The 11,616-nt window shown below is 39.5% G+C and overlaps 1 protein-coding gene across 1 annotated transcript in view; it reads right to left on the bottom strand.

Moving 5' to 3' along the window:
- The window catches only part of LOC106963268 (zinc finger SWIM domain-containing protein 6-like), a 59,512-nt gene extending 51,254 nt beyond the window's left edge, over nucleotides 1-8,258 (bottom strand). Inside the window, exon 1 of the mRNA XM_015058086.1 lies at nucleotides 6,678-8,258. Coding sequence (XP_014913572.1) covers nucleotides 6,678-7,110 — 433 coding nt within the window. The 5' untranslated portion in view covers nucleotides 7,111-8,258. The remainder of the gene's footprint in view (nucleotides 1-6,677) is intronic.
- Nucleotides 8,259-11,616: the final 3,358 nt, after the last annotated feature.

Below are 11,616 nucleotides of genomic sequence, written 5' to 3'. Positions count from 1 at the left end.
TGTACTTAAGTACAGTAACGAAGTACTTGTACTTCGTTACTTCCCACCACTGGTCAAGCATGCATGAAAGAATGTAGGCAACTCTCTAGGTATGTTGCTGATTAACATGATGTAAAGCCTTAACAAGTCGATTCACTACAACACCGTCCCTTTAAAAGTTTCCGTGCGCTCTGATGACATTTCAGTTTGTCAGAAAAACAAACGTCAACGACGGTGAGTGTTGCAGCAACCTTCGACCCCGCGCCTCTGCAGCATATGGAAGCAAACCGGCAGGGATCAGTGGGAGGCGCCGGCAGCCGGAGAACACCCTTGACCTTTTGCAAAGTGCAAACGGCTTTTACATGACCTCAGCACGGCAAACACATGACGCCATATGTTTTCTCTCCGCATGCAGAAACCGTGTGCCGTCCTGCCCAGGTAAACATTATGTTTACATCGTTCCCTTTTCTTTTTTTTCCCCTCCTCCTAAAATAGCCACGTTCATGGCCTCTATAATCACTGCAGCCTATACTTCAGCTCCAACCTGTAATTCAGACGAAGCCTACACACCAACACAGTCGTGTAGGAACGACACCGAAAGGTGTGGGTAGAAAACTTGGCCTAATTTCAGTATTTTTTGGTCTAGTTTCTAGTCTAAATATCTTAGCACACTTGAAGTAACACTAATCTAGTTAAAAGGTATTGTTTCAGCAAGAAATACAAGCTTACTTTAAGTCAATCATTTCTTAAAATTGATGAAATAGTACTAGTTGTAGGTGAAATAATCTGCCAGTGGAACTTTTAGTTTTTCATCAATATTAAAGAATAATTGTCTTAAAACAGGCTCTTATTTCTCTCTGAATATTTACTTGTAAGTCAGTTTTGTCTTACTTCCTGTGTACTAAGATATTTGCACTAGAAACTAAACCTGAAACACTTGGTAAGATTTTGTGTTTTTGCAGTGGAGTTTTTAATTTGCGAAAGGTTATTCTGGGCTTTTACCTTTATTTGCTTCCAAATAAGGCAACCACATTAAGCTGATGTGTGATGATAACCAAAACAAACATGCCTGCTTCTGCTAATTCTCAGATTTCCTTTTTTTTAAAACCATAAAAGAACAATAGAAGAACAGGACATGTGGTAAAACAAATAAATAAAAAGAACCTCGTTTATTTTAAGTTGTTTTTCAACAGTCAAATGAGTAGAAAGTGCTCTGTTGTGTTTCACTGGATGTAAATGAATGTATAAGGTGACACAGACACAGTCAATGAGTTTGAGAAATTAAAAAAATGTGATTTAAGTCAGAGGCTTTTTCAAAAACACTGTAATACAGGCTGCTACAGGAGATCTTTCCTGTCCACAGCCATCAAAATTTAAAGTAACTCTTAAACTTTGATAATATTGAGTTAAAAAATTACATTTTTTGCAAAGAAATTTTTTATGTTTTTTGCAAATGCACTTTGAATTCATTGAAATTAGTTGCCAAACAACAAAATATTCCCAAATATTTGAAATATTCCACACTTATTTCTGTATTTATCCCACATTAGCCGAAACTCCTATTTCTTACAGCTAAAAAAAAAAAAGTTTCTCCCACAGAGTTTGAAATTCAAATGATTTCATTTTACCATGATTCAAAAATGGATGGAAAAAAAACTGGATACAGTTTCCATAAACCAAGGTAGGGATGAATCTTTTATTTAGACCGGCATTAAAATTTACATAAACATATCTACGATATTTTCATAAGACTGACTAGTGAATAACTTTAAAGCTCTAAAATGATTTGACTTTTAAATTGTCGCGCCACAACACAACAGTGTGCTGCTTCTTTGTGTTGGTCTTTTACCCAGAATCCAAAAGACAACGCTGAAAGAAAAATGTGAAAACGATCAAGAGGTGTGAATACTTTTACCACTGACGCTTTGTTTGGAACGGTTAGAATAAAAGTGTCGAGCCACAGAAAGTCGTCGTTCTGAATCCCCTCTGCTTGATTGGTTGCAGATTTTACCCTGTGATGCTCTGAAAAACACAGGATGTGTTTCTTCTTTGTGACCCTGAATGCAACCTGCATCAAACAAAAAGCACGAAACTATAGCGGCGACGGCATCTCACCAGCTGAGTTCGTTTGTAAAGAAACAAGAAAACAACTTCTTATCTTAGCTCATTCAAATACAACTTTTACAAGGGAATAATAGAATAATTACCTTATTTATGGGGCAATTTTTTAAATATTTTTGATCCAAACTTGAGGTTTTCATCTAACATCTGAACTGTGGAACATCGCTGTGAAAAACCTCTTAACCCAAAGGTTTAGAAGTAAATCCTGTAAAAAACCAGCCTCTTGTTCTACGCTTTGCTCTGTCCAGAGGGTCTGGGCTCTCAGCTGTGGAGAAATTATTGTTTCCTGAAGGCGTGGAGTCTGTTGAGGTTTTACATAAACGTCAGAAACGCCAAACTAGCCGGATGTTAAACGTTAAGCCACGATTTGAAGGTGTGGCCAAAACGGACTGAACGGCTTCGTTCACTTCCTCAGCCGCCATTGCTAAATCTACAAATCTAAAACAGCGCAGAAGTCAGCGTCATCGTTCACAACTTTTCGTTCTGTTCGCTCACTGGCCTGGTAAAAAGGATTTAATCAAATCAAATAAAAATATACCGGAGAAAATCCGAGTCGAGGGAAGAAAGCGAGAATTTCTTTCGAGTTGAATTGCACAGGAAGGCAACGGACAAGCTAGCTTTACTCCAAAGTTCATTTAAAACCCAGCACACTTCCTGCTCAGAATTCGACAACAGGGTTTACAGACTGTCATGGCGGCTATCGCCGGGGGAACAAAACGGGATTGAGCGACGATTTCACAGGGCGCGTTTGTTGTGGGACTCGTGGAGCTGGTGGAGCTTGCAGCACGTGTGTGTGCGCCAGTTCATTTCCTCAAGGTCCGCTGTGAGAAAAACCTCCCTCCTCCGGTGCGGCCCACACGTGGGGAGATTACATCTTTTATTTATCACTCCCCGGCTCTGTTATTCCAGCAAATTCCAGGCTGGAGTCCAATAAAGCCAAGAAACCCTCCCTGTGTTTGTGGACTACTGTTGTTGCTCTTCGGAAGACGGATGGAGGCCAGATTTAGTTTCAGACCTTTTGCACACATTTCCCCGCTCTATCTGGGAATACTGGCGTTTGGAAATATATGCTGCTGTGATGTTGCTGCGGAATATTTGTGTTGATGAGATCGATTTTCATCGCTCCTCTATTTTCCTTTCCATTATCCAGACGTCCTGACCAATCACTGTTGGCTCAGGCATTAACATCTAAAGTAGATGTAGCAATCAAGGCCAGGGAGAGTCCTTGAACCTGCTGAGATAATACACTGACATTACTGGGATTGCAAATATACTCTGGACTTCCAGTATTTGCGGGGGTTTAAGGAATAGCTGAAATCTGTGAATACTTGAGATTCCCTCTAGAAACTGTTTAAACTCCCCATTTTAATAGTTCAAACACCTGAATACAAGCCAATGTTCATGGACATGCACAGTGGCAGTTTTAGGATCAACACAGAAGTAGGGATGAACCGATCCACTTTTTTCACTTCTGATACCAATACCTGAGGTTTAGTAACTGATACTGATTGGCCGATACGCTCGCTATCAAGAAAGGAACTCTAGAGCATTAAACTATCATGGCATTTCTTGTTCAAATGAAGTCTGTTTTCTGAAGTACTTTTAATCTAAGCTAATGTTATTGTCCCGATATGAAGAGCTTTAAGCTTGCTTGAAACTCTTACTTTGAAATAACACAGGAAGTAGAGCTTGAAATTATGTCACAATGACAGTTTGCTGCCAAGCCCAAAGAGAAGCCCACTTGTTACTGATCACAGAGTTTGAAATTTATTAAACTTTTATGGATGTAACAATGCAAAAATTTGGGCTAATATCGATATCTGATATTAATATTGCTATTACAGCCGATAATCGATATTATATATATTTCACTAACATTTCGATACCTTTGGGGAAAAACTAGGATTAGATCAAAATAATTATCGGTTGTTCATATCGGCCACAGTTTAATTTAATTGGACCGACACTGATACGTTAAAAATGTACAAATATCGGCCGATACCGATGTTGGTGCCGATATATCGTGTATCCCTGTAAACTTTTACTGTGTTTGTGAAAACACAATTTTTAAAAAATACATTATTTAAATATTGAACTGGATGTGATGTTATCTATACAAAAAGGTAATATTCATTATTAATTAAAAACTGTTAAGCAATAAAGCTGCCTTTTCGACATCTATCCGTACGTTTACGCATCAAAATCAAAATAACAGAGTAGCATGTAAGATTAGTATTATAACCAAAGTCTCAGATCATTATAGCAGCATCAGAAATTATTGTTGTTTTTCCATTTGAAATAAAAGTGTTTTATTTCATAATCTTCATGTTGATACTTTCAAACTGATGTATTTTTACTCAAGGATACCCAACCACCAGAGTCAAACTCCCACAGCACACGGGTGGCTTGTTTTGGGGGTGACGAGTTAAAGTCCTAGAAATCAAACCGTATTACCATTCAAATGAAGCATGTGGAGTAATGGGATTACAGCCTGGTGTGAAAAGGTGTTCCCGAGTCTGGGGAACCCACAGGTGACACACGGAGACACAATCAAACCCCCCAAGGGCAGCAGCTGTAAAGCCACAACCGTCTCCATCAGCGCTAGATATTGGCTCCATGGCAACGATTTCAGACTCACCAACTGGTGATAGGATTGGTGTGAATCGTTGCCCGATTGAAAGAGCAGTGAAGGGCCCTAACTTCACAAAAAACAGTTCCTCAACCCAAATGATTTCTACTAACAATGAGAATGAATCGCTGCTTTTGTTTGGTTGAAGCCAACAGGGAGCTTGAAATACACAAATAAACACATAAATGTGGGGAAGGGGGACAGAAAACACTCATAATTTTAAAAAAAATTATTGTTGTTAATATGTTCATAGGCTGGGGTGTTAAAGTCCGAAAGGTCTCCTTCAAAGAGACATGTTAAAAAAAAAGTACACAAACTTTATTTTGTATTTTGTCACCTAAAGAACAGCATACCATCAGCTTTTCTGTTTTCTGTTGTAAATTGTGATTAAAATAAAAAATTTACTGGCAGGAACAAATAAATAAATAAATCAGCTTCCATGTGCACATGCCTCTGATGACATCACAGAAGGCCCAAATTCATTCCCTTGTGATATTTTTCCATGGAACGTAAATTGAAATTTACAAAACATCTGCCTATTTGCGGATATTTTTTTCACGGTATTTATCTAAAATATTCTTAGTAAAAAAATTTAAAATGGCAGGTTGGGAAGCTAAAATACCTAGATGTAATCATACTTTTAGTGCGATTGGCTGGCGTTTCCAAAGCAGCAGAAGTGCCATTTATTTTCCTTGGCGCTGATTGGCTGTATCAGTGCCAAGGAAAATAAAAAGTGTCAGGGAAAATAAAATTAAATAAAAATAAAGTTCTTGGTCTTAGTGTGTTTAATGGATAGGAAAAAATATTATTTGAACTGCTGATTGGAGGCGATTTGGGAGAAAAGTGGATGACTTCTGATTTGGTTGGTGCATCTGTGAAATGTTTCAGTTAGCCAGCTCGCCTTAGCCCATCTCTCCTGATGCCATCAAACCAGATAGACAGAAAACCGAATTAAGTTTTTGTTTTATTCCCTTTTTAAAATTGCTTTTTTGTGAAATCCTCACAGCTTTATGACAGAGCTGTGTTTGTATCACCATTAATCATTTGGTGAAAAAAAAAAAAAACAAGAAAGAAAAACACAACTTCCACGGTTTCTTTTAGGAGGAGGGGGGGTGACACACAAAGAACGCTCTGATTCATGCCACTGAACGCCTGCAGTTGTCAAACAAGCACACAGGTGTCTGTTCCTGTTCCACACGCTGTCAGTGAGGTATGAACAAGCAGACATATGATAACCCCCGGGGCTTGTTCTCATATCCCCCCTCCTTTTAGGAAGGAGAGGACGTTTACTTCAGAGCTACAAACATTCCAGGCACTTCCCCGGATCTAATTTTACAACACAAACAGAGCATATTTGACTTCTCCGCTGGTCTGTATCTCTCCGTGTCTGCTGATCAAACTCCTCCCGTGCTGACGGAGCAACAATGCATTTTTTTTAATTATCGCCGAACACACAGAACAAGTCATTGAAATGTAACGCGTCAGTTGAGACCCACCCTGCACACTTCCCTTATTACTCAATAGTTATAATAGTCTAAAACTGATTTCGCAGGTCCGACTGAAATGTGTGCGAAACTAAAACAAACCGTGAAGCACACTGGACGCTTTCGCTATGAATCGCTTAACATGTTTTGTGTCACCTACAGTAAATCAGAGATACATATATTTTTTTTATCATTCTGACAAAGTTTCACAGTAAGTTCTGGGAAATATAATGAAGGTTTCGAAGCTTTTTAAATTCCCACGGGACCTGAACTAAACAGGATTTAAATGCCCCAGTCATACATTCCCATTCACGCGCTCAGTCGATTTAAAGCCCCTTTGTCTCCCTTTTGTTGTCACTTTATCTAAACCTTATCACCACTGCTGTGGTCATTCTATTGTTTCCTTTTGTAAGGGGTGTTGATTTCCCAACACTTTTACGCCCGGTCTCGTCTCCCCTACTCACCGACTTGCAGTACGTTGTCAACACAGCCGCTCTCCAGTAGAGCGATGCCGCGTCGGAACGGCAGCCGCGTCTCGTCGCTGCTCTCGCCGCCACTTCCGACCTCCTCCCCGCCGCCGGTGTTGAACGACGAGTACATGCAGATTTCCCGTTCGCTCCTCGGGAAGGACCAGTACACTATCCGTCTCTGAACGGGCTCCGGGATCCGCTCGAAGCGCTCCTCCACCCGCTGAAACGGCCACTTCTCCGCGACTCTTCTCGCCGCGATGTCCAGGAGAGACTCCGGGCTCTGGGTTCGACTCGACTCGCCCTGGGTGGCAGCCGAGCCGCCGCACAGAGCCCCAGCGGCCCGCTGGCCTTGCCTACATGTTGCACCGAAGCCCGGCCGACAGCAGAGCCGCTTGGCCGGGGGCTGCTGCACGCGCTCCGCCATCATAGCTCCGCTTTCACAGCGCCGGAGGAAGTCAACGCACCATATGAAGTGGATGGTGAAAAGAAAAGGTTAGCAAGGGTTTGATTGTTGGCCGTGTATACCCAAATCATCCTTTTATGGAAACATGGGGGCAGGGCTTTCCGAGCTTGTCAAACCCCTTTGTTGACAAATTAAGCGAAGGCGGAGTCTGGTTGGTTTGTCCTGCACTACAAGGCGGAAAAAAGGTCCGAACGGACGCTTTATCTAGTTCGACACACTTTAAAATAAAGCTTTTAGAAGCTATTAACGTCAAAAAGGAGGCGTTTTCTGGCGATAGTTCAGCCGGTAGGACGAGAGAGCAGTCTTTGTCTGGCAGCCAGCTGGATGCTGAGTGCCTATAGGCGGTTATCGGCCTGTCAACACTAGAGCCTCGTGGTTTAAGGGGGAGGGGCCAGTGAACGTAGCACCGCCCCGTGACATTTACGCTCTACTGGAATGTGAAACGTTTCAAGAAAATACACATCGTTGTGGGAAATGTGGAGGCCCTTTAGTGCCAATAATTAATAAAAAAAAAAGGATTTATATTATGACTGCAAGTGAGAAGAATATAGATAAAATGTACAAACTATAATAATAAGTTGGTCAGAAGCAAACAGAATTTTTCAACTATTTAAAGATGTGGAAAAAGGAAACATGCTTTGCAGAGCGTGATGCAAACTGTATTTAAATGTAAAATTTGAGGACAGAGATTGGTATACTTCATATAAACAGGCGATTAGTCCTCAATGCAGGGTTTGCTTTAACCTTGAGACCTTTACTGCATGTTTTCCCCCTCTTCTGTCTTCCTGTTTCCTGCCTGTTCACTTTGAATACAGGCCACAACATCTTTTTCAAATTGCCTTTACTTGGATTTCGTGTGGAATTATGTTTAGATATTGAGTTTGTTATGTCAAAAACTGCATTTGAATGAAATAAATTGCTTCTATCTTAGACTTTTTAGTTTTATATCCTCCTTTTAAATTTTGTTCTATTAGCTGTAAGCTGAAACTCTTTAGCAACATAAATAAAGGTTTGAAAAATTAGTCTGCATGCAATTAATCTTTATAATGTATTGCACTGAGTGAATTGAGTTACTGAAATAAATGAACTTTTTGTTAAAATTCTAATTTACTGAATATGTCTTTTCATATCCTAGCAATATATCAAATAAAGCACTGTAGAAAAATATGCAATTTGATGTTAAAATACAATAGTAAAATTCAGATTATGGAATTTTAAAGGAACTATGTCTGTGACATTTAAAAAACTGCAGTAAGCACAGAACTATAAACCATACTGAGCTCCAACAGCTTAGCATGACAGAAGCCTGCAGTATTCAAACACAAATCCACTTAAATGAGCTTCAATTCAATTCGGCTCAGTAGTGCCAATTCACAACAAATACCACCCCAAAAGCCCTTTGCAAAGACACGACGCCGTTCCCCAGCCTGTCCTTCTGCAGCCATGCTCCGCTCTGAGCAAAAACAACTAAACTCCCTTTATTCAAAGAAGTATTTACCCTTTTTTATCAGCGCCAGGGGAACATTTTCAAAGACAATTCCAAGCCGTTCCAGTGAGCATAAAGACAACATTCTCCTCCAGCATAATGAGTTTATCTGTCGTCTCCTCTTCCATTTACAGTACCACCTGCTGCTGCTGCAGGACGGCATCATCACCAGCCTCATTTCGGCACACTTGCTCCATGCTGCGTAAATGATTTAGGCTCCCATGTTGGAAATCTTGACTGTTGTCTCATTTTACCCTGCAGACAGCTCAGAAGAAGCACAGTAATGACTGAGCCTATTCACACAGCGTGGTGGGAACAGTTGGAGGGCTGCGCGAAGGCAGCCCAGACACACAAACCCAGGGAAAAGCAGCCTTCGAATTCTCACTTTGTGGCATTTGCATTGATCCGTTTCATACTGCGTTACATTTAGATTTCAGTCATTCATTACAAGAATAAGGTTTTAATCTTTCTACTGGCATCAAGTAGAAATTAGATGAAACAAAAAAGACATTTCAAAGGGACATTATTATGGGTTTTCCACACACAAAGGGGTATTTTATAACATAAGCAAGTAACTATGTTTCCTTCAGTTGTTACTTAAAAGAAATTTGATTTTGCAATTTAACGCCTTGAAATTGGTCCTCTGTCTCTTTAAAAACTCCTGCTCTATCAGAGACTCCTCCTTCAGGAAGTCATCACAACATCGCTCCTCTATTAACACTTTAACAATGTTTTTACCAGCATTGCTCTGATCAGAAGCTCCTATAATGAGCTCAGCTGTGCAGTCCCTCCAGGTGTCTGCTAATTGCTGCTGGCTAGTCTGAAGGAGCTGAGTGCAAAAGCTCTGTGAGGCAGCAGCATGGAAGCTGAAGCTCCGAGGAGGAGCTGAGACTCGAAGGCGGAGCTAGGTCTCACCAGGCGTTTTGCACAGCTGAATGGTTGCCACTGGAGATTAAAGGATTTCTCAAACATGCATGAAGGAGTCAAGGCAACACTCCAGGAATGTTTTTGATGAGAGAATAATATAAAATGTCAAAAAAGTTGATTCTGCATAATACTGTCCCTTTAAATTCTGTGTACCTTTGTTTTCTCCTGTTCTGTTTAATGCCAGCGTTGTACAAGTACATTGGTTTTTATGAATTTTTACTAAATCACGCTTATAAATCCCACATAACGCATCCTCTGAAATTCTGCATTTTAGAGGATGCGTTAGTTTCACCTTGAATATCAAAGCTTACAAGATGGACTGCCAAGAAATTTGATACAGTACTCACCGTTACAGGCATCTTTTCACAACTTGACTTGATTCCTGACATTAAAACTCAAATTATGCAGATCAGAACTAATGTTTCACCTTCACCCATTCCCGATCCTTCCATTTATCCATCTCTTTCCCAAATATAATTGTACTTCTCTAATACTTGTACCTTTTCAGCACAGTGGTATCATATGGCTGAAGAGTATTTAGAAATGGTTCTGTCCCCTCTTCATTTAAACACACTGTTGTCAAATACATTTTTTAAGAAATCCAGCTAACTCCTCATGGCCAAATAAAACGGGGATCATTTCTAAATTTCCTTTTATTTTCCAAAATCTTTTAAGAAACTGAGGCTGGCCAACTGATTTCTTTTTTGGAGCAACATGAAATCGTTGATAAAAAGCAATTTAATTTTTTTGTTTTTTTTTTTATTTTGTAAAATGCGCTAAACAGAAACAGTTTTGCCTAAAAGTGTCCAGTGACGCGACACACTTGGGAATTTATTGCTTTAGTTTTGTTAGACCTTTGACACTCAGTCATTACATCATCTAAATGAACAGACTTCATATCTTGGTGAGGTTGTCCAGAGCCGTTTTTGCGGTTTAGATCTTAACTTTTAAAACAGAAACTTTAGTGTTCATGTAAACCATATAATTTCATAATCTGCTGCTCTAATAATGTGGGGTACCACAAGGCCATGCTTTAGGCCCACTTCCTTTGTTATGTATACCTCTTGGGCAGACTATTAATAACTTTCATAACATCCTCCATCACTTTAATACACATTATATTTATTTTCACTAGTCTTTAAGCTGTCTAGATTTACCTGAATGCCTAAAGCAAATTTCCAAAGTGAATAGAAAAAGTAACTCCCTCAACTGAACTCTGAGAAGAGATCATTTGAGAAATATATTCAAATGAAGAAGGTTGGTGTTGAAACAGGAATTTGAGATGATTATTCATGTCTTTATCTCCTCGTGTCAAGAGTGTTGAGACACATTTTCCACATTCATCGATAAGAAAGTCCTCCACTTCCTACAGTTGATCCAAAACTCTGCAGCGAGACTCTTGACTGGACCAAAAAGAGGATTTCACGTCAGTCCAGTTATAAAGTCTTTGTGCTGGTTACCATATTAATTTTGAATCATTTCCCTGTAAATTTCAGGGCCATACTAGGTCAAACTTTTTCCTGTATTACTGACTTGAAGAGTTTTGACTCATTTAAAAACCTGCGTAAGATATTCACATCTAAGTGTGTGTTTCATTAAGATTTTTTTGACATGTTACTGTTTTTAATCATTCGTTTAATTTGATTCTCTCTTGTTTTAATTTTAAAGTCTTTTAATTATTCCGTTCTATCTTTGTAATTTTTACCTGTAAAAATCACTACACACTACCTACGTACCATCTATAAAATTCAGCATGTTCTGTTCCTGTCTCTGTTTTCCGTGTCTCGCTCCTGTCTGCTTTCACAAATGTCACCTTGGTTTTGTAACCCTTCATTAAACAGAACAATTAGTCTGTCTTTCCATCAGGATCACCTTTATTTCCCTGTCAAGGAGTTTCCAATGTTGTTTTTTATTTTTGTAAAGCTTGTACTTGCCTGGGTCTTGAATTGATTTGTTGGCATGCACATTACTGTCTTCAACAAAAAAAACATCTCTTTGTATTCTTACCTGAAACTAACATAAATAGAACAAACACAAATCTAAGGAAATGAGTCCAA

The sequence above is a fragment of the Poecilia latipinna genome, unplaced genomic scaffold, assembly GCF_001443285.1.
Source record: "Poecilia latipinna isolate Pla-1442-1.1 unplaced genomic scaffold, P_latipinna-1.0 Scaffold1515, whole genome shotgun sequence".
NCBI classification, from domain to species: domain Eukaryota; kingdom Metazoa; phylum Chordata; class Actinopteri; order Cyprinodontiformes; family Poeciliidae; genus Poecilia; species Poecilia latipinna.
Note: the sequence above shows the minus strand (reverse complement) of the source record. Positions and strands in the feature narration are given on the sequence as shown.